This window comes from Crinia signifera, chromosome 1, assembly GCF_055691185.1.
Source record: "Crinia signifera chromosome 1, ASM5569118v1, whole genome shotgun sequence".
NCBI classification, from domain to species: domain Eukaryota; kingdom Metazoa; phylum Chordata; class Amphibia; order Anura; family Myobatrachidae; genus Crinia; species Crinia signifera.
The window spans coordinates 299,858,813-299,882,979 of record NC_139217.1 but is presented as its reverse complement, the minus strand read 5'-3'; the positions used below and the strand labels follow the sequence as shown (position 1 = coordinate 299,882,979).

Genomic DNA, 24,167 nt, shown 5'->3' with positions numbered 1-24,167 from the left:
CCAACTTCAAACCAAGTCCATAGTAGTGCCTGGATGGGGGAGGACTTACTGTTTTGGACACATAGTTGCATTTTTTTCCTGGACATAAACGGTGTCTGTGATTTTGAATTGCATTTTCAAATAACTACGCTTTTTACATTTCCTGCCTTGGCTAACTTTCACGATTGTTGCTCATGAAGGTTATGTAGCCAGACACTGCTGTAGTCCCCCCACAATGCCAGATATGGGAACTGTGCACTTAAAATGTACTCTAATGATGCTATATAATATAGAATCTTTACATAGCACATGAACATATTTTTTTTTGTGAAAATGGAGGTGCTAGTGTTGTGTTTCTGAGTGAAATTAGGTGTGTGGATTGGACAAAATATTGCAGGGTTCCTATCCCGAGCACAAGGTCTCATTTCCATCATTAATTTTTTTTTATACATTTTTATCATCACTGGTAAAAAAAAATAAAAGAATCTGAAAACTATTGGTAAAATGCATAACCAAACACATGTACGGCTTTGACTTCCTTAAATCTCCATACACACCAGATTATATGTTTCACAAGCAATATTATTACCAATATTGGCAAAGCCCCCGGGCAAGAAAAAAAAAAAAAAAAAATATATATATGTTCAATGACGCCACCCAGCCCCCACTTGAACATGCAGTCTTTGGCGTTATGGTCAATATGTGTATTCAAAAAAAAAAAAAAAAAAAATATATATATATATATATATAGATAGATAGATAGATAGATAGATAGATAGATAGATAGCAGTTGTGAGTTGGCGCCCTTTTTTATGCCTTTAAGTACTGGGTCTCTATTAGCCTTTGATGAATAATAACGTGGATAAGAGTAAAGTCCAAAACATTGAAAATATTTATTAAAAGGTCTTTAAAACCACTTAGTAGTGGTGAATATTCCAGATCATAAAAAGTTTTTCACATTAGCAAACAGATGTTCCCAACGCGTTTCGTCCCTGCAAGGGACTTCATCAGGGGTTTGCTATAAACATAGAAATAAACACTTTGAATAGATGACTGTGCATACATTTTTACAATAATATAACATCAATGGACTCCACTTTTAAACAATCATGATTAAAAATAGACTGGCAAGGTCAACTAAGTAAAACGATTAGTATTTAAAAAGTTTACACGAATAGGGAGGAACAGGTGAAGAACAAATAGGTGAAAGGAAAAAATATATAAATATTGCGATGTTCATCGTGTGTTATAAGTAACACAAAGGTGACGTACCGAACTTATTAGAAACAATTTCCCCGAATCTCGTATGTGGGATAAAACACCAACCAGGAATGGATAGATACCTGATGGGGATAATACACTATTATTAGAATATTATTACACTGTGCATTTGTTTAGTTAGTCCAGATTGTTTAAGGGGACAGTTCTTTTCATTATGGTGAATTTCAATGGGGCCCCTCTACCACTGAACTTACACTCTTATTGGAAAGCTCTCATCCAGTGGTCAATATTGGATCAAGAACTCGTAGTTTCTTGTAAAGGTTATATCGGTGAATTTGCAGCCTGGTAGCTGTGGACATATAAAGATTCAATGACTGTAGATAATTTTAGTGTAATCGCCTTTATAAAGGCCTAGCTACAAACTTATCAAATTTAATTAGAAATATACCTTTAAGGGTTTGGGTGGTTGGAGAGTTCCTCCTATATGATTGTCTCCAGTATGGAATTGGTTGAACTAGTAAGACATATTTTCAGTGGAAATTAACTGTCTGTATAAGTAAACAGTCGATTAGAACATTAAAAATGTATGGATGACCCCTATTAACCTATAATCTCTGATATAGATTTTTATTTAGCGGTCCGCCTAAGCGTTTAAAATAAATAGGTTAATTTTTTCAACTACTATCGGTATCATACTATGTGCCAGATGAATACAATTTTTACCAAGATTCAGGGATTTGATATTTGTGTTTAGAATTTAATGGTCCCCTTATCGAGGGATAGCCCCTATTCTCCAGAATACCGGGTAATCGACTCACGAGGTGTCTCCCTTAATTAGACCTGTCAGGTCCCAACAGAGAAAAGTTCCAAGATGACATACATACCAAAAAAATCAATTATAACCCACATACAAATTGCAGTTTTTTGTTCCGCAAATGGTTCTCACTGTCTGGTAGAGAAATAAATCATCTTAGATCATTTTATAATTTAAATACATTGAACATGACTTGTCAACAATTACAGTCTTAAATCTCCAAAAATAGCGAGAGAAAAAAAAAAAAAAAAAAAAAAAACTTTTTTTTTTTTTTTTTTTTAATAATACATATACATCAAGTCTAAGTGTTTACCCCTTAGAAGCATTTTGATAGCTATAGCAAAGTTCAGCCCATTAAATACAAATTTCATCAAATAGCAGTTTAACTTACCCTTTATGAGGTGTGTACCGGTGAAAGGCTCAGTGGGAATGGTGCTGCCATATCATCCAGCTTAGGTATATATAGGGCAACACCATGACATCACTTCCTGTGATATTCACTAATTATTTAATTAATTGGTGTAAGGGTTATCTGGTTCATGGAGTTAATTTTCACATCTAGGTAACCTCTAATAATCCCTGTCATTATATGGTCCCAATGTTTGATGAATACTAGTAATGTTTGCTGTGTTTGAATGTTTTTTTTTTTTTTTTTTTTTTTGGTCATTATCAGTGTTACTTATAACATCTATGTTTTAGTGCTTCAAATTGATTGATAGGTCCTTATTATAGACGTGAGGCTATTACGATGTATATAGTCATACTTAATTTTATAATGGACTTGTGATAAATATCTAATACATAATGTTATTCTTAATTGATGGACTATATTCCCTCCTACTTAAAAGTGCTTAATATGTGTACCATTATATCTTTAATTGATATTGAAACTTAGTGTTAAGATCCTAAGATCCATGATTATAATTAGTGCATTTTTTTTTTTTTTTTTTTTTTTAGTGCATTATAATTATAATAATTAGTGCATTTTTTTTTTTTTTTTATATATACTAAGTGCTATTCTGTGACTGTATTATAGTAGCTATTTCACTCATCAATTTATTGATTGAGATAAGGACTCTTGTCCTGTGTCTAAATTTATAGTTAATTAAAGTGGAAATTTAAGTATTGGAGTTTACAGAACTCTGTTCTCTAGTTCTGTAAACTCCAATACTTAAATTTCCACTTTAATTAACTATAAATTTAGACACAGGACAAGAGTCCTTATCTCAATCAATAAATTGATGAGTGAAATAGCTACTATAATACAGTCACAGAATAGCACTTAGTATATATTAAAAAAAAAAAAAAAATGCACTAATTATTATAATTATAATGCACTAAAAAAAAAAAAAAAATGCACTAATTATAATCATGGATCTTAGGATCTTAACACTAAGTTTCAATATCAATTAAAGATATAATGGTACACATATTAAGCACTTTTAAGTAGGAGGGAATATAGTCCATCAATTAAGAATAACATTATGTATTAGATATTTATCACAAGTCCATTATAAAATTAAGTATGACTATATACATCGTAATAGCCTCACGTCTATAATAAGGACCTATCAATCAATTTGAAGCACTAAAACATAGATGTTATAAGTAACACTGATAATGACCACAAAAAAAAAAAAAAAAACATTCAAACACAGCAAACATTACTAGTATTCATCAAACATTGGGACCATATAATGACAGGGATTATTAGAGGTTACCTAGATGTGAAAATTAACTCCATGAACCAGATAACCCTTACACCAATTAATTAAATAATTAGTGAATATCACAGGAAGTGATGTCATGGTGTTGCCCTATATATACCTAAGCTGGATGATATGGCAGCACCATTCCCACTGAGCCTTTCACCGGTACACACCTCATAAAGGGTAGGTTAAACTGCTATTTGATGAAATTTGTATTTAATGGGCTGAACTTTGCTATAGCTATCAAAATGCTTCTAAGGGGTAAACACTTAGACTTGATGTATATGTATTATTAAAAAAAAAAAAGTTTTTTTTTTTTTTTTTTTTTTTTTTTTTTCTCTCGCTATTTTTGGAGATTTAAGACTGTAATTGTTGACAAGTCATGTTCAATGTATTTAAATTATAAAATGATCTAAGATGATTTATTTCTCTACCAGACAGTGAGAACCATTTGCGGAACAAAAAACTGCAATTTGTATGCGGGTTATAATTGATTTTATTGGTATGTATGTCATCTTGGAACTTTTCTCTGTGGGGACCTGACAGGTCTAATTAAGGGAGACACCTCGTGAGTCGATTACCCGGTATTCTGGAGAATAGGGGCTATCCCTCGATAAGGGGACCATTAAATTCTAAACACAAATATCAAATCCCTGAATCTTGGTAAAAATTGTATTCATCTGGCACATAGTATGATACCGATAGTAGTTGAAAAAATTAACCTATTTATTTTAAACGCTTAGGCGGACCGCTAAATAAAAATCTATATCAGAGATTATAGGTTAATAGGGGTCATCCATACATTTTTAATGTTCTAATCGACTGTTTACTTATACAGACAGTTAATTTCCACTGAAAATATGTCTTACTAGTTCAACCAATTCCATACTGGAGACAATCATATAGGAGGAACTCTCCAACCACCCAAACCCTTAAAGGTATATTTCTAATTAAATTTGATAAGTTTGTAGCTAGGCCTTTATAAAGGCGATTACACTAAAATTATCTACAGTCATTGAATCTTTATATGTCCACAGCTACCAGGCTGCAAATTCACCGATATAACCTTTACAAGAAACTACGAGTTCTTGATCCAATATTGACCACTGGATGAGAGCTTTCCAATAAGAGTGTAAGTTCAGTGGTAGAGGGGCCCCATTGAAATTCACCATAATGAAAAGAACTGTCCCCTTAAACAATCTGGACTAACTAAACAAATGCACAGTGTAATAATATTCTAATAATAGTGTATTATCCCCATCAGGTATCTATCCATTCCTGGTTGGTGTTTTATCCCACATACGAGATTCGGGGAAATTGTTTCTAATAAGTTCGGTACGTCACCTTTGTGTTACTTATAACACACGATGAACATCGCAATATTTATATATTTTTTCCTTTCACCTATTTGTTCTTCACCTGTTCCTCCCTATTCGTGTAAACTTTTTAAATACTAATCGTTTTACTTAGTTGACCTTGCCAGTCTATTTTTAATCATGATTGTTTAAAAGTGGAGTCCATTGATGTTATATTATTGTAAAAATGTATGCACAGTCATCTATTCAAAGTGTTTATTTCTATGTTTATAGCAAACCCCTGATGAAGTCCCTTGCAGGGACGAAACGCGTTGGGAACATCTGTTTGCTAATGTGAAAAACTTTTTATGATCTGGAATATTCACCACTACTAAGTGGTTTTAAAGACCTTTTAATAAATATTTTCAAAGTTTTGGACTTTACTCTTATCCACGTTATTATTCATCAAAGGCTAATAGAGACCCAGTACTTAAAGGCATAAAAAAGGGCGCCAACTCACAACTGCTATCCATATTCTTCTTTCCCCCATCCAACAGGGGTTCTTGTGAGTACGGCAGCCAGAGTATAATATCAAACAAATAAGTGGCGCGAAACAAGAGTCTGTTCTATATATATATATATATATATATATATATATATATATATATATATATATCTATATATATATATATATATCTATATATATATATATATATATATATATATATATATATCCGAAAGATATCTCCTGATATATGTAACATATCAGGAGATGAAATTGATGATTTGATTTGAGAAACATGTAACAGAAGTGAAAATGGCTCGTATGTAGTAAGAAGTATATCTAGTTGTTAGATACATATTTGCATTTTTTTCCCCACAAAGCAGTATTTATTGAATATAAATGTTATCTGATGAGATAAAATATCCCTTGCGTGCTGATGCTGTAGTTGTATTGTCATTGGTCAACCTCAGTTGCTATGGTAACCATTTCTAGTATGTTTGGACATTGCATGACTGCGGGAGTTTAGTCAGTTGGTAACAATACATCTAAAAGGATTGAGATTACAGTGATTCCAAATGTGGCATTGTGAATTGGTTTTTAAGGAGAGTACGGAATTGAGATAATTATTCCTCTTTTATTTGTTTGTGGCTGGGTGCAGAATCCTAGATATAGGAACTACTGTATGTGAAAAATCCACTGACATAACTGTAGTAAAAAGCCAAAATATATATGTTTGGAAAATACATTGCCATGCCAGCAACCATGTACCTGATATTTACTAGAGATGTGCAGCTTTGGTTATACTTGGATTTACTCGGTTCTCAAATCCGGATCGTATTGGCTATCGACTGTCACATGTTTTGGATAGCCAATACGATCTCGATTTCAGAACCAAGTAAATCCGAGTAAAACAGAACTCACACATCTCTAATGTTTACCACAGCCCCTGTAAATCTGGTAATCGATGTATACTTCATCTAAAGGTGCATATACAAGGTGCGAATAGTTGATTTTGTCTATGCAATTTCTTTTGAACTCCCTGGAGTTTCAGAACCACTGTTGTCCAATTTTTGTGGATTGTGTAGTTTTTCTATTTTTTAGTGTGTGTGTATAGGTTTTTTTGGTGGGTCAGCAAGAGTTGGTGGTAGATTCATATGCACAGATTGTAAAGTGCTATAACCAAATATTTTTCACCTTAAAAACAGATGTGGAGTTTTCCTAATGTGCAGACTTGTCTTAATGACACGTGCCTTCTGGGTTTTTTGTTGTTGTTGAGCAACTACCATTAGAAAACTGCATTCTCCTAACTAACGGGTACTTACCTTGGGGTTTTACTTCCCAGGTGAAGTACCTGGAGCTTTTCAATTAAATCCCACAGTAAACTCACTTCTAATGCGCATTTACCATGTGCAGTAAGCCCCACATGAAATCTGTTCACACCCTACTGATGTATGATAAAAAAATATGTGCTAAGTGCCACCATCAAGGCTTACTGTAGGCAGTTATTGAATAGCTCCTGACTGTTCACCTGGGAGCTAAATGTCTGAGGTAAATACTAAAGCCCCCCATACACGGTCCGTTTAACGGATCCGTTCTGTGCTGAAACAGCACACATAGTGTCGGATCGCATCCCTAGTGCATGCAGTGTGCATGCACTGCGATCCGATACGATGTGTAGCTAGTACAAAAAGTATGTGCAGCACATACTTTTTGTACCGTACTATGTGATGCGCGGGATCGCGCATCGCATAGTACAGAACGGAGCCGTACACAACGGAGCGTGTATGGGCTCCTTAATACTAATACTGGTTGAATTCCCCCCCAAATAAGGCCCATACATCACATGAAAAAATTCTAACAATTTTTATTTTTTTTGTCCAACTTAGCAATTCACCAATCCAATAATAGGCACTTGTACATTGCAGATATTGTAGTGATTCACAGATCATTTTCGTCTAAAGACCAGATGTGCAAATTAAGAAAGTGCCCATTTTAATAGCAAAATACTTGAAACAGCTGACATATTGGCTGATTATTACCATGCTTTTCCAATTTAGAGCAATGATCACTGAACCGCCCCATACCTTTTTTTTTCTTGGGACACACTCCTCTCCGAAAGGCAGAATTGACCCCAATTGATTGCTTAATACCAAAATATCTTTTTTTTTCTTCTATCTACGAGTTCAGCATATTGTTTAAACTTAGGGTAGCCAACTCCAGTCCTCGAGAGCTACCAACAGTTAATGTTTTCCAGATCTCCTCACAATCACAAGTGAAGTAATTAGCTCTACCTGGGGATCTTTGAAAATGTGTTAGTGAGTAATGAGTGCACCTGTGCAGCAGCTAGGTTGTCTGGAAAATGTGAACTGTTGGTAGCTCTCGAGGACCGCAGTTGGCTACCACTGGTTTAAACCAATGCCCAGTCAAGTAGCAGGAGAAAACCTGCTTGATATGGGTATGAAAAATACTGTACACTGTATTTTTGTATGGTACAGCTTGTTGCGGATAGGCAGAAGTGTAAAATGGTACAGTTTAAAGATTTTAATGCATGACAAAGCTAAAACTTGACATAAGCGAATAAAAAATATAATTAAATTATAGTGAACAATTTATAGAGCCAGTTCATAAACCGCAAAAGATGTAATAAAGACTTTCACATATGATCAATTAATTGGTAGATGTTCTTCAAATTCACTTTAGGTGCCTGAGTATTCATTTCACAGGAAATGTTAAGAGTAACCAGAATTCCATGTTAATCTTGTATTTGTGTTGTATAGGCAGCTGTTGTATTCAATGGTTATTGAAGGGTGTTGTTCAAGTAATCTTTTAATAGTTCCTTCATTTTAGAAATGTATTACTTGTCGTTCATTAAAGAAGTATTCCACTTACAGTAAAATCCCTCCCATTATATTAGGTCAATACATGAAAAAGGTTGACATGAGTTTTTCATGTTTTTTTTATGTTGGTCAGCATGGACCTTGTGAGTGTACCATGCCCTCTAGCTTGTCTTGCTGCACTCGCCATGCTTCGGGCACGGCACACTATTCTATTTTCCCTTTATAAAACTCATGTCAACCCTTTTCATGTCTGCCTTTTTTCATGTCGACCTAGACACTGTCAACCTAATAACCGCATACTGTATCCTCTCCCCTTCCTTCAGTAAGCAGAACCATATGCTTCCCATGCATTGTGCTTCTTATGCCCCCCACTCTAGCCAATCTTGTATAATAGTCACTGCAACATGTTTGCAGATGTTGAACACTTTAAGCATTTGTCTGGCGTGTCTTCAGCTTCCCCTTCCAACACATAAAGTAGTAGCGGTAAAGGCAGTACATGTGAGTGGAGTTCTCCTTTAATTCATTCGATTTTTTTTTTTTTTTTTTTTTCATGAACACTTTCACTTAAAAAAAAAAAAAAAAAAAGGATGTATGGAAAGATTAAAATTCTTTAAATATTGAACGTTACTTGTTTATGCTTGTATGGATGTATTTAGCAGTGAGGTTATAAAATTATGATTCAAACATTGCTCATGTCTAATATAGTGTTGTACTGATTGACCTAGAGCCAAAAGAAAGATGAAATTTCAGGAGATAATTCCCAAGAAGGTGCCAGCCAGGTTGGTGGTTTTCATGGTTTGTTTCAGTGGTTGGTCTCTTGCATGTGGTGCTTGTCATCCATACATACTTTTGTACTTTTATTTGCATAATACATTATGGGGTGGGGGCAATGCAGGTTAATGTATAGGTCATTTTGCAAAGTGTGCTGACGTAATTAGCTCTAGTGGCAGCAGCTTCTTTTAAATTTTATTTAATGTTTCATTGTATTGTTTCTGTATATGTTATTGTTTTTTATAGAATAATTTAGTTTGTCTCTCCTGCAGTCATTTAGGTACAATTGCCTGCTTACGATTTTTGAAAGAGGGGTTTTTTTGTTCACTTGATAGAAGTGAACCAAAGAAAGAAAAAAGCTTTGTGGGCGCACTCTTATTGTATGTAAATATGATATTAATTTAAAATTTAACTTTTATTATGATCCTTATAAAATAAAGTAACAAGAGTCGTTACAAGGAATGGAAGGACAGAGAAAATAGTTAGAACAAAGTCTATAGTTAGATTTATATAAAATGTAGTGTGATACTAATAGTAGATTTTTCACACATTAATCTCCATTCAGCGCATTAGTTCCTTGATCATCATTGGTATGTATACACAATGTGATTATAGGCGAAATTGAATGGTTTGTATCCCTCAATTGGAAGGCTGGAATTGCCTTGGAGGGATATTAGGAATTTAGTCCTAATCATACCACCATACCTCACTGGAACTGCCCAAAAACTTCCCGAACTTGGAAGCAAAGCAGTGAAGGGCCAGTTCAGTATTTTGGTGGGAGACCCCTGAAGAATCACTGGTGTGGTATCCAAAAATTGGACAAGTATATTCCCCAAATAGATTGCACTGGATACGCCTGCTGTATGAGCAATATAAGCTACAAATACTAATAAACCCTGTTGCTGGGGCAACCGATATCCCTCCAAGGCAATTCCAGCCTTCCAATTGAGGGATACAAACCATTCAATTTCGCCTATAATCACATTGTGTATACATACCAATGATGATCAAGGAACTAATGCGCTGAATGGAGATTAATGTGTGAAAAATCTACTATTAGTATCACACTACATTTTATATAAATCTAACTATAGACTTTGTTCTAACTATTTTCTCTGTCCTTCCATTCCTTGTAACGACTCTTGTTACTTTATTTTATAAGGATCATAATAAAAGTTAAATTTTAAATTAATATCATATTTACATACAATAAGAGTGCGCCCACAAAGCTTTTTTCTTTCTTTGGTTCACTTCTATCAAGTGAACAAAAAAACCCCTCTTTCAGTTACAATACTGAATTTTGGGGCGCACCACCAATCAATGACTAGCAGAATTTACTATGGATAGTCCTTCATATTGGTTCTTTAATTAATACCTTAGCATAATTTTAAGTCTGTGCGGGTTCTACCACACCCCTCCTTATGCTTACGATTTTTGTAAATGATCTGCTGTGATAAAATAATGACAAAATAATGAAAGCATCGTTTTACCTAGTAAATACTTGAAGTATAAATTGTTTTTCGGTGCTGGAGAAATAAAAATGTTTAAGAAATACACAGTAAATATGTAGTGTAGATGATTGGGCTTCTAGCACTACCCTAAGCAAACAATGATATACTGTAGCATTTCTGTACTTTTTGTGTTACCCTTTTCTGTTATGAGACCATCATATATAATAATATATATTATATATTAGAACATGGTTTAATGTATACATTGTACAACATTAAGCAACCAGTCATGTCTACTACCAATCAGGCTTTGGGGGAAATTCAATTTTGTTTGGCCACCCGACCTGCAATATTCAATTGTTGTACAAATGAGCACAAGTGATGTGAGTGCCTATTACTTCTCTTTCTTAGGTGCACTGGGCTAAGAAGTGTAAAGCATGTAAACTCTTGCAAATAATAGGGTGCACTTCTAAAATATTATTTGGGCACGAGAAGCTATTTCACAAATTTCTGCTCGACAACTCGGGCGTGAGCAGAAAATAATGGGCGACACTGGTATTCGTGCCAACTGACACTAATAAAGGCTGCAACTGAAGGCGTTCAAAGACCATTGAATTTCTCCTTTAGTCACAAAAAATTTAAAGATGTATACACTGAATAGATTTTAGTTCCTACCCACAATACAATGTAATTGCTTCATTTTTTGATACTTGAATATAAAGGTAAGTAGTTACAGTATTAGCATGGTCATGTCTGAAATATTAGTATTTATGAAGTTTATGATAAATGGTCTCCTTTTATTTATTTATTTATTTATTTATTACCAGTTTCTTATATAGCGCACACATATTACGCAGCGCTTTACAGAGTATTTTTTTAACATTCACATCAGTCCCTGCCCCAGTGGAGCTTACAATCTATATTCCCTACCACATGTACACGCGCACACAGACATTCTAGGGTTAATTTTGTTGGGAGCCAATTAACCTACTAGTATATTTTTGGATTGTGGGAGGAAACCGGAGTACCTGGAGGAAACCCACGCAAGTACGAGGAGAATATACAAACTCTGCACAGTTAGGGCCATGGTGGGAATCGAACACATGACCTCAGTGCTGTGAGGCAATGCTAACCTTTACACCAGGGGTGGCCAAACCTGTCCTCAAGATCTACCAACGTTGCATGTTTTCCAGGCAACCTGTGGATCTATAGTAGAAATGAATGCAGTAGGTTTTAAAATGTGACAGTTAGTAATGGCTACAGCTGTGCACCAGCTAGGTAACCTGGAAAACGTGGACTTTTGGTAGATCTCGAGGACCGGTTTGGCCACCCCTGCTTTACACCATCCGTACTGGCCCATTAGAACAAGGGTGTCGATAATATCCACATGGAGATCACAGGTGTCGTGCGCTGGCTTGGTGGGTATACTGTATAAGGTGTGCAATGGGCCAACTGCACACATATCACTCCATGCTGTCATGGGTAAAAGGGGTGATTTTATCAGAGTTGCAAAAAGGGATGATGATCGGCTTTGGGGATAAGGGTGTTAGTATTTCTGAAACAGCGTAGTCAGTCAATTGTTCACCTGCTGCTGTGGTAGAGGCTTACCGTGACAAATGTTACCATTGTGGAAACTGGGAGGCACCATGTGCCATTGATGGGAGATGTGAACATTGGCTACAAAAGGTGTTTTAAGGGCTTAAGGACATGTTAGATTAAAGCAGCCTACAGTCAAAATTATCCTGTGGACTACAAGACATGTGTCTGTGTCTAAAATGATGTTTCAGCAAACCCTGCTTTGTATGGGGCTCTGACACAAAGGGATGGTCACTGCACCTATGATAACACAGTTACATTGGCAGAAAAGGCTTCCGTTTGCATAGTAGTAGAGGACTTGGACCTCCCCTGATTGGGGAAGTGTTACCTTCTGAAATGTCATGTTTTCAGCTTCATCGAACGGATGGACCTTGGCGTGTCAGCATGAAACATCAGAGAACAAACACCCTGCAACAGTTGCTGGAAGAGCACAAGGTGGTTGTGGTGGCAGCAGCGCTATGGTCTGGGGAATGTTTTGGTGGCCTTCTCTGGGCCCACTCCAAACATGTGGAAGGTACTCTCTCTTGATTTAGCTATGAATCCATCTTTGCAGATCATGTTCACCCATACTTGCTGATTGTCTTCCCTGGGACAGATGGCATCTTTCAGCAAAACAAGGTGACATGTCACACAGCTAGAAATATGTCAGTGGTTGGACAATCATGACCAAGACCTCAAAGTACTTCCCTAGCTCCCTAATTCCCCGGACTTGAACCAATTGAACTTCTGTGGAACCAACTCGATTGCCGTGTTTGCACTATGCATCCTCTGCCATGCACCATCCATTAGCTGTAGGATGCAATGCAGTCAGCATCGCTCCAGATACCTGTGCCAAATTACTAGCACCTTATTGAGTCAGCTGCTACCTGCGCATCACATAATATATAAGGACACTTAGTTGTTAAGACCAGTGGTTCTCAACTCTAACCTAAGGACCCCTTCCATTTCATATTTTCATTGTCCACTATCTGGGCACAAGTTTCAAAGATCTACAGGTGACCTGGAAGACATTCTTTGTTGGGTCCCGAGGACCGAGTTTGAGGACAACTTATTTTGACTGATGTCAAAGGAGCTTAATTGTTTTTGAGGTGTGCATGCAAAGCTGATATATTTTACTCCTTTATCCCCTAGGCGATACTGAAGGCTTATGACAGTGGAACTGGCGCCTCCTCTATACCCTACCTTTAGAAATGTGCCCAAGGGAGCTGGTTACTCTTTGGGCTTTCTCTAGCAGTTATGGACATTTTAGCTGCAAGACCAGCTTTGAGGATTTGCAGGCATGCAAGGTTGGAGCTGCGAGGTGGACAAGTCTTTCTTGGGGCTGATACCTGTGCTACAAAGTCATCAGAGTTTTTCAAATGCAGCGACTTACATTTTTTGGCTCCTCCAGCCCCCGGCCACCATCTAGCACAGCAGCATTGGAGTATTAACCAGCTCCCTGTCTAACTGGGAGTCCGGGTAAAGAATATGGTGGTCATATGAGGGTCAGACTTTCAGCTTGCTGTGCGCAACATAGACTTAAAGGATAACATCAGGCTAACTGCAATGCAAACTAATTGAACAGCGCTAGCATACTGTCATGCCTGAGGGATTTACACAGAGAGAGCGGGTGCAAATGCACAATGCGATCATTACATTACAATATGCCCTGAGGGATTTGTCTGACCTCCTTTGTTTGACTGTGTCTGGAGTGTATTAGAAGCTTGATGTGGTTTTTCCACATGGATTGAGAGTGGGTAGAGTCCCAGGTCCAAAGGCTTGGCCAGATAGCGGTGGTTCATGAGCTGGAGAATGCTCCACAGGGGCTGTGTCTGTGTATTAGCTGAAACCAAAGAGATTATGGCCGACGTGGAACCGAAGAGGATTGTGGCCGGGGTGGACACGGCGCAGGCTGTGGCCGGGGTGGACACGGCGCAGGCTGTGGCCGTGGTGGACACGGCGCAGGCTGTGGCCGGTGTGCATGACGGAGTGAGTTAATAGGTCTGAACGCTGTTGATCGATGGTATCGCTGGAGTGAAAGAAATGTAACTTGAGCTCTGGAGAAGTACCAATAACACTGGCATGAGGAGATGACCACTGACAATGTAATTTACCAATAAATGACATCAACACCAATGGTGGCTGATATAGATAGCGACTCTGATGGTGGCTGGTAATAGGAGATGGTTCACTTGGAGTGAGCATGGAAACTGGAGACATCTTTGCAGTGAGAGATGGCAACCGATGATGTTTGATGGTAATCGATGTTGGAAGCTTATTGGTACTCGTCTGGAACCAAAGGAGTGGAAATCTAACAAAAGTGAAGGAAGCCAGGCATTGCAGCAGATAGAAACTTGCACTGAGGAGATGATTAAACACCGCTCGTTAAGCAACGGCTTAACGCTGCCCCGACAAATCCCCTCAGTATCATGTGAGAGGATTTATGCAAACTTATCCCCTCCCATGTGACCGTTGGGGAGAGAAATCATTTGATGGTTGCATACGATCGAATGATTTCTCTCCCTTTCGAAAATAAGTCACTCTGAACTAATTTTCATTTGCTTCGGTGCCCGCTGAAGGGGGGTGGGCACTGATGCCCCACCCGCACCCAACAGGCATCGGTTCCCAGGGGAACGTTTTTACGGAGATGCCCATAAAACGCTGAGCGGTACCCTGATGCCGCCACCTGCAAGCCCCTCTCCATCCCCTACCCATACGAAGGACTCAACAACCATGATAGTTGCCAAAGGCGTTCGTACATCGGTCCTGCACATGTGCAAATACGCACATGCGCATAGCCACATGCCAGGGACCGGTTGGTCTTGAATCTAAGTCCGCTAAGTCATAGTAGAGAAATTCCCACAAAAGTTGGAGCAAAGGATACAGCTATTCTGTGGACATTATTGCACTGGCCAGTTGGGGGTGTATTCCCAGGATACCTGTAGTGACCAGTGTGAGCGAATGGGCTGCAGCGAATAGGTGTCAGAACGGATATTCCAGGACTGGCTGTGGGGAATCTTGTGATTGCACCCAACGTCGCTGCACACATAATTGGTGCTTGGAGAAAACCTGGCTTGGTTCTGGCAGGCCTGCAGCCTGTAGTGATGGGGGAGAAGCAAGATGCTGTAGAGCTCTGAGACCAGAGGCCACTGGAGACACAAAGGTGTATAGTACTGCGGCAGCATGGAAGAGGCTGGATGTCTGCGGGAACAGTGCCGAAGATTTTTATAAGAAAACCACAAAGCAATACTGGATAAGCACTTTAGAGGTAAATAAATGCTTTTAATTACCCCTATTGTGACGCATACTTTTAAAAAAAGAGGTCAACATTGACTGAAAAGGGGGCGGGCAGAGCTCTGGGGGATCTTCAACTCCCAAACTCCCCAGCTCTTCCTGTCTTGCTAAGGACATGCACATGTTTTCAGCCATTTTGTAGGATCACATGGCTGTACCAGGGTGCTGCTTGCTGCGCTGTTCTCTACAGCAACAGGAATAAAGTTTCCGACACCCAGCCATCCCAGAGTTTATTAGTCTTGGGGCCAGATGTACTAAGCTTGAAATGTGATAAACCCCCAGCCAATCGGCTCCAAACTGTAATTTCACAGGCTGGGTTTATAAAAATGACAAGAAGCAGCTGATTGGTTGTGGTTTATTGCTCTCCATTTTATCACTTTTCAAGGCTTAGTACATCTTACCCTTACTTCGGCGGGGGAGCAAGTATGTGTGTGTTTTTTATTTATTTATGTCTCATCTGTATATGTTTAATGCCATATTTTCTGTTTTTCTGTGCTCTTTTTTGTGTGTCAGTACTGTGAGAATGATAGGCAAAGGTGCTGCATCAAAAGCTTCACAGAAGCTATTTGCGATTTACATGTAAAAAGTGTAATACCAAGATTACACACAGTCAGACAGAGACATCTCTATTTTGTGACTCCTCTGATGCTGCTGATTCCGTTTCTCAGGTAGCTCCCCCTGCACAGGACTGTTATTCAATTTTGGTGTCCACACTTGCAGTAGTAATATCAGATTTAGCCCTGCAACAGGCTGCTTCTCGAAGGGACCTAGAGACTTTCACATATGTAACAGGCTTAGTACCAGATCTGGCTTGGGGCAGGCTTTAGCTAGCTCAGTTGAGGGACTGATGAGGGTCCTGGTTCTAGCAAAAAAATAGACTTTACCATCTGTTTTGCAGTCCAATTTGGATAAGGAGGAACACCTTTCCACTATAGAGGAGGGGGGATTTCTCAATGATTCAGAAGCCTCGTAGGTGATTTACCAGGTCATTAAGTCACTTAGTTTGGCAAAGAATCAAGTGTTAATTGTCTGACGAAGATCAGAGACCTTCACTGCCTTCATTTAAAAAAAAAAAAAATGTCTTCGGTCACATTCTTAGTCTCTGAATTCGATGAGCAGTTAGCTTCAGCTTGGAAACATCCTGAATTTAGGCTTTAAGTGTTTTCGTGTCTCATATCCTTTTCCAACAGACAGCCAATGAAGAAGATGCTACCTTTCTGGTGGAACTAGAACATCAAAACTACCCAGAAGTCTATTTACACCACATCAGTGATAGTCCTTCACCCTGCTCTTCTTGGTTCACGGATTAGCAAGTCCTTAAAGGCCTTGGCTGAACAGCTATCATTACAAGATGGTCTTCCATGATCAGAGCATATATGTTAATCTGCTGTGTGATGCTTTCAGAGAGGTGGGGATGCTTGGTTTTCAGATTTCTCACCCAATAGAGTCTTATGGCTTCATCAGCTCTTCCTTTTTCATGTGCCTTCTTATTCGGCCCTGAACTGGATAAGTGGATCTTTAAAGCTACAGGTGGAAAATCCACTTATCTGCCTTCCACATCTCCGTCTCTAGGGGTACCAGAGGCAGAAGTAGATCTTCAGCAGCTCCAGGACATCACAAGCCTTAGTCTACTAGCAAAATGACTACATGGTAAGCTATCCCCAACCCGCACCATGGAAGAAATTACATTGAGAGAATGCCTGTTCAGATAAGTTTTGGGGAAAACTTGTTAAGTCATCTGGGTGCAAAGCCTGGCCACACACGGTTAGGAAATAGTTTATTTAGCCCATTCATCGTTTCTTCACCTCCGGCTTACCAGTTTCCGAAAGAAAGTAGAGTGGTTTTATAGGAGGCAATTACAATTCCCCCTCACCAACGGACACAGGAGTTTTACTTAAACCTGTGTGTTTTACCATGTTCCGGCAGATAAATTCTGAATTTAAAACCCCTAAATCCATTTCTGAAGGTTTTCAAATTCAAGATGGAATCCCTCCACTTGCGGGTCTACAAGCACAGGAGCTCCTTATATCACCAGATATCCAGGATTCTTATCTCTACATCCCAATCAGGAAATCTGACCAGGCGTACCTTTTAGATTTGCAAAAATGGGATTCTCACTACCAGTTCCAGGCCCTCCCATTCTCCCTGTCATCTGCACCATGAGAAGGGGGTGACCATCATTGCTTACCTGGCTACCTAAGGCTCATTCAAGGGAGAGGCTGTAACAGGACATTGCCTTAACCCATGCATGTCCAAACTATGGCCCTCCAGCTGTTGTGAAACTACAAGTCCCATCATGCTTTGCCACAGTTAGGACAATAGGGAATGCTAAAACTATGGCAAGTCATGCTGGGTTGTGTAGTTTCACAACAGCTGGAGGGCCACAGTTTGTATATCATCAGGTCCTTCTAAAACATGGATGGGTCATCAATTTCGTGGAATCACTGCTTCAGAAGGTTTAATTCCACTGGACAAGGCTCTGGCAAGTTCTACAACCTTAACTAGTCTGTATGCACCTTTTGCATCCGCCTGCTGGGCAAAATGTTGGCTACATTCAAAGCCATCCAGGATTGTCATTTCATACCTAACCATTTCAACTGCTTCTCTTCTCTCAGTGGACGGGGTTAAGGCCCAAACACACTAGGACAATTTTTTTTTCCGATATATCAGCCGATTTTTACTGATAATCGACAACAATCGGCCGATTTATTGCTGGTTATCGATAAAAATATAGATGGATATATAGACGATCACTAGGAAATCGGACAATCTGCCAAAAAATCGTTCTAGTGTGTGGTGGGCCTTTACACTTTCCACTACATCGCCTAGGTCTCTTGACACCCACAATGTGGGTCTCACGCTTTTGGTGGTTTCAGAACTCTCACCTTCTAGCACGGTGTCAATTTGGCGCATATGGAACCCCATTCTACTCAGGACGGATACCAGTCTCGGAGGTTGGAGTGTAGTGAATACTTCCAAGCACACGGGGCATCTGTGCCAATCAATATTCTGGAGCTCGGTGGTATACAATTCCCGGTACTTGTGTAATAGCACGGCGCCCGGCTACGCTACGTTTTCAGCGTAGGCTAAGCTACACTGTCAGCGTAGCCCAACGGCTGCCTAGTTTAGTTAGCGCAGTGAGTCCACGGCAGCACGGCTTTGTCCCCGGCATCCATGGCAAGCCTAGTGAGCACCTCACACACAGCGCCATAACCGCCAGATCCCCTGCACTGGTGGACGCCGGCGGAAAGGGGATGATGCGGGCGCCGGCGGAGAGGCGTTACGTGTCCTCCCAACCTTTTCACATCCCCACTGTCGGCGTGGAGTTGATTTTTTTAAAGTGTGGCGAGCACACGCGGAATATATGTAAAGTAATCCACGTCCCCTCACGGGGCTTTCAGCACTCTCCACGCTTCGGGCTCGGTGGCTTGCTGCGCTTGCCACACTTTATAAAATCAACTCCATGCTGACGTGGATAGTGGGGATATGAAAAGGTCGCCACGCTTCAGGCTGGCGTGGATAGTGGGGGTGTCTGTGGTGTGAATGTGTTCAGGAACACATTCACACCTGCCATATCTGGCAGGGACGCTGACTACGCTAACTACGCTAAGCGGTTGTGTGAACACTATGCTACTTCTGACTGACTACGCTGGCCGCGCAAACACTATGCTGATTGTGACAGGGACACTACGCTAACTATGTAACGGGCACCGTGCTATTACCCAAGTACCCAATTCCCTTTTCCTGTACTCATAGCTCAGGCAATTCGAGTCCAGTCAGACAGCAGAGGAACAATACGGGAAGTAAATTGCATTCTCCTCTGGGCCGAAGAGTATGCTACGATGATTTCAGCAATCTTCATCCCTGGATTAGACAGTTGGGAGGTGGATTACATAAATTGTCATGATCGTCAGAACAGGTCTTCAACCAGCTGGTCAGTCATTGGACCGAACCTCAAATAGACATCATGGCATTCCTGCAAAATCATAAGCTTCCTCGGTACTGTTCAAAAACTCTACCCAGAAGCCGAGGTGGTAGATGCCTTAACGTAGTGGTTGCCAAACTTTGAGTGATGGTGCCTTAGAGAATCAGAATTTTTTTTCAAGGCACTTCTAGGCAAAAAAAATATTTTTTTTTGGGGGGGGGGGGGGGGGGGGATTCAGAAAACAGTATTTGGCTTGTATGTCATTCTTAGAATCAGCTATGTGTTGAAGGACAAGATTCACATCTGATTGTCTACATATTTTATAATTAGAAGGCACAAGCACTAGTTTGACGATTGAATTGGCCCTCAGTTCTTTGAGTTGGACCTAGACCTCCAACCTAAGGCACCCCTGAAAGTCACAAGGCACCCCAGGGTTTGGGAACCACTGCCTATGTCATCTTGGTCATTTCAGCTCCTCACCTATTACTGCCATTTCCACTTCAACCTCAAGCACATAAAGTGCAAACCCACCATAGTCATCCTAATAGCTCCTCACTGGCCTCGCAGAGCATTGTATTCAGACCTGCGGCCTCTTCTCATAGATGACTCTTGGCCACTGCCTCTCAGGGGGCAATCTTCTCCAACAGGGTCCATTTGCCTATTTATACTTAGTGTCCACATTTGATAGTGTGGCTGTTGAAACACCATTAATGAGAAAGGCAGGTATATAATTTTGCCTATGCTTCGGTCTCGAAAGCATGTGATTTCAGCACACCTTTATCATATTTGAAAATCTTACGTGTCGTGCTGAGAAAGAAGTTTCCAAACACATTGTTCAGGTTGTCCCAACTGCTTTTTCTTCAGTCATGGTTCTCTGCTGCATTATGGATCGGGTCTTTTGAAAGTGCAGATCTCTGCTCTCCATTTCCAGTAATGCCTAGCCTTAATTCAGGAAGTGCAGACTAAAACTCCAGGGCATGACCTTAGCCAACCTTTGTTCATCCCAGTGCATCTTGGGACCTAAACTTGGTGCCTTTTAGCCACCAGTCATCCTTTTTCAAAGACTTTGGTTCTTTCCTGAACGACTGTGATCCTTCTGGCTTTAGGGTTTTGGAACTGGGCAATTTGTAGTGTCCCTCTCCTTATCTAGTCTTCCATGTGGATAGAGCAAAACTCTTTAAAATATGATTTTATGTTGCTGCTTCTTTCCACATTAACCAGCCTATTGTGGTGCTGGTGTTTTCAGAAGACTCTCCATCCCCTCACTCTTTGGATGTGGTAAGAGCCCTGCACATCTATGTCAGCAAGATGGTTCAACTGAGGAAATCGGAGGCTCTCTTCATCCTCTATGATCCTGCTAAGTTAGAATGGCCTGCTTCGAAGCCTATCTGGTGTCTTCTCTCACTCCACGCATTTGGTGCACCCTTCATGGACAGCCACCTGAGGTGTTTCAGTCAAGCAACTCTGTTGTGCTGCTACCTGAGCTGGCCAAAATACCTTTGTTAGATTTTACAGATTTGATTACTTTGTGGCCCCTGAATTTCAATTTGGCCAATCTGTGTTGCAGGGATCTCAGTGCTCCCCGTCCATGATGGGTGCTCTGAGAGGTCTCCATTGTCATAAGTCTCCAGTGTCCGCTAGTGTAGGAAGGAGAAAATAGAATTTTGGTACTTACTCGTAAATCAATTTCTCTGATTCCACAGGGGACACTGGATGCCCGACCTGCACAATGTTTTCCTGCCATTGTATGTTTAGTTTTTGATTGTGACTGCTTCTGTGATACTTGGTTTCAAGACAGACATCTTAGTTGCCATCGAGTTTCCTTATATTGGCAATGCCAATTGTGGATAATATGACATGTGCCAATATGGTAACGATTAACTATCATAACTTTGCCTGCTATCAGGATAGTAGCTGAATTCACATGTTTCAATGATCAAAGTGACAGACAAGTTTGACTTGAAGTAATGCTTGCACCTCTTTCTAAAGGGTACAGCCAAGGACAAAGTTTTGAGACTGACAGTAATGATTTTCACACATTTTGCTGCTTCAATGTTTATAGATCTTTTTGTCAGATGTTACTATGATATACTGAAATACAGGGTTTCTTCAAATTAAGACACTTGTGTGTCGACACACTTCTGCCAATGAGTTGTCCACGCTTGATGGCAACTAAGATGTCTCTCTTGAAACCAAGTATCACAGAAGCAGTCACAATCAAAAACCAAACATGCAATGGCAGGAAAACATTGTGCACTTCTGCCAATGAGTTGTCCTCGCTTGAAAGGCGCCCTGGAATGCCTTTTACGGAACGTCTTTCAAGCAGCACGTCAAAGCCACTTTTTCCTCTGCTACAGAACCATGGTGGCGTCCTTTGAGGGCTGTCTTCATTCGGGGGAACAGGAAAAAAGTCAGCCTGTAGGGGGGCTGGGAAAGCGTTGCAATGCCAATCTGGGCCAGGTAGTCGTTGACTACAAAGCATTGTCATGATGCAGCTCCATGGCCAACGTCTCCATAGCCGATTTTCTGAGTCCAACACGGAATTTCATGGCATAGCGCTGTTCGATAGACTGTTGCATTTTTAAGCTTCAACCGAGCCTACAGACAGTGGTCCACTAAAACCACAATTCAAACTGCATGGAAGCTCGTAAGCGACTGTCACTTGGTGCGTGTTGAAGCTGACTTCCCCCTCCATGGAACCCGCCTGGAGCATGCACGCTGCAACGTATAGATGCATCAGAAAAAATAGGTCTAGTTTCTTTTTATACAAACCCTGTAGAATTACAGGCATTTCATAAGTGTCAAAGGCTTTTATTGACAATTACATTTAGTCTATGCAAAAAGACAATATTTGCAGTTTTCACCATTTTGAAGACCTCTGAAATCTGCTTTGCATGCTTGCAATCAGCTTACGGGCCACATATTGGCAGATTGCCACCCATTCTTGCATATACAATGATTGGAGTTTTTTTTTTTAATTTTGTGGGTTTTTGTTTATCCATCTGCCTCTTGAAGATTGACCAAAAGTGGAATTTAATGGCCATGGACGAACATTTTTATGTTTTGTTCCCCGAACCACTTAGTTATCCCTTTTGCATATGGCAATGTGTTCCATCTTGCTGGAAAAGGCATTGTTAATCACCAAGCTCTTGGATTGTTGGGAGAAGTTTCTCTTGGAGGATGTTTTGGTACCATTTCTTATTCATGGCTGTGAAGCCCACTTCCTTGGCTGAGAAGAATCTTCACAAATGAATGGTCTCAGGATGCTTTACTGTTGACATGACACAGGACCGATGGTAGCACTCACTTTTACTTTGAACAAGCATTTTTCCAGATGCACTAAACAATCTGAAAGGGGGTTCAAGAATATGACTTTACCCCAGTCCTCAGCGGTCCAATCCCTGTACCTTTTACAGAATATCAGTCTATCCCTGATGTTTCTCCTGGAGAGAATTGGCAACTTCTGCCCTTCTTCTTGACACCAGACCATTCTCCAAAAGGTTTTACCTTACTGTGCATATAGATACTCTCACCTGCATACTGTCATTCCTAACCAAGCTGAATCAACTTTAGGAGACTGTCTTGATGCATGCTGAACGTTCTTGGGCACCCTTAATTCGTAATCGCAACTATTGAGCCTCTCTGCTTGATGTTCTTGATGATCCTATAAATGGTTGGTAAAGGTGCAATTGGTACTCTTTACCTAGAACGGCGACCATCGAATGCACTAAAAAACGGGTGCGATGCAATGGCCGCGATTTCCCATAGGGATCAATGTTAAAAGTAAGATTGGACGCGATTTTAGTGTTCAATGCCTCAATGCCCACGATTTTTACATAGGAAACAATGTTAAATGGGCCACAGAGCCCTAATAGTCCCCCTGAAGTCTTAAATGGCCCCCACAATTTTTAACGCCACCCCACGATCAACGTGAACCCGAAGCGTGGCGAGCGGCGGCGGTACGCGTCCTCCGACCTTTTCATACCCCCACTATCCACGTCGGCGTGGAGTTGAGAATAGAATAGTGTGGCGAGCGCAGCGAGCCACCGAGCCCGAAGCGTGGCGAGCGCAGCGGATACCTTCACAGGTAAACGCGTCCCTTCGCGGGCTTCACAGGTATCCGCGTCCCCTCGCGGGGCTCGCTGCGCTCGCCAGCTTCGGGCTCGGTGGCTCGCTGCGCTCGCCACACTATTCTATTCTCAACTCCACGCCGACGTGGATAGTGGGGGTATGAAAAGGTCGGAGGACGCGTACCGCCGCCCCTCGCGGGCTCGCTGCGCTCGCCACGCTTCGGGTTCGCGTTGATCGTGGGGTGGCGTTAAAAATTGGGGGGGCCATTTAAGACTTCAGGGGGACTATTAGGGCTCTGTGGCCCATTTAACATTGTTTCCTATGTAAAAATCGCGGGCATTGAGGCATTTAACACTAAAATCGCGTCCAATCTAACTTTTAACATTGATCCCTATGGGAAAATCTCGGGCATCGCCTCGCACCCGTTTTTTATGTGCATGCGATGGCCGCGATTTTTTACCCCCGACGCCCACAATGCCAATCGCGGGCGCCGTTCTAGGTAAAGAGTACCGTGCAATTTTTCTAGCAGCAATATCCTTTCCTGTGCAGCCCTTTTTGTGCAACGTACAGTAATAATAACTGTAAGTATTTCCTTGCAGGTAACCATGGTGAACAGTTAAAGCTTCCAGTCTGCTGTTCTAACTCAGTCAGCAGGACAGTGATGATGGGGGGGGGGGGGGGGGGGGGAAGAGAGAGGAGGAGTGTCCAGGAGTGTGGACT

The 24,167-nt window shown here is 40.6% G+C and overlaps 1 protein-coding gene across 6 annotated transcripts in view; it reads left to right on the top strand.

Annotated features, from left to right (window-relative positions):
* SMARCA2 (SWI/SNF related BAF chromatin remodeling complex subunit ATPase 2) overlaps positions 1-24,167 on the top strand; it is a 182,481-nt gene that overhangs the window by 97,429 nt on the left and 60,885 nt on the right. For 4 of the 6 annotated variants that reach the window (XM_083186026.1, XM_083186027.1, XM_083186029.1 and 1 more), the window contains one exon: positions 9,086-9,139. The exons of the other annotated variants lie outside the window; for them this stretch is intronic. In XM_083186026.1, coding sequence (XP_083042152.1) covers positions 9,086-9,139 — 54 coding nt within the window. The remainder of the gene's footprint in view (positions 1-9,085; positions 9,140-24,167) is intronic. 6 annotated transcript variants of the gene reach the window in all.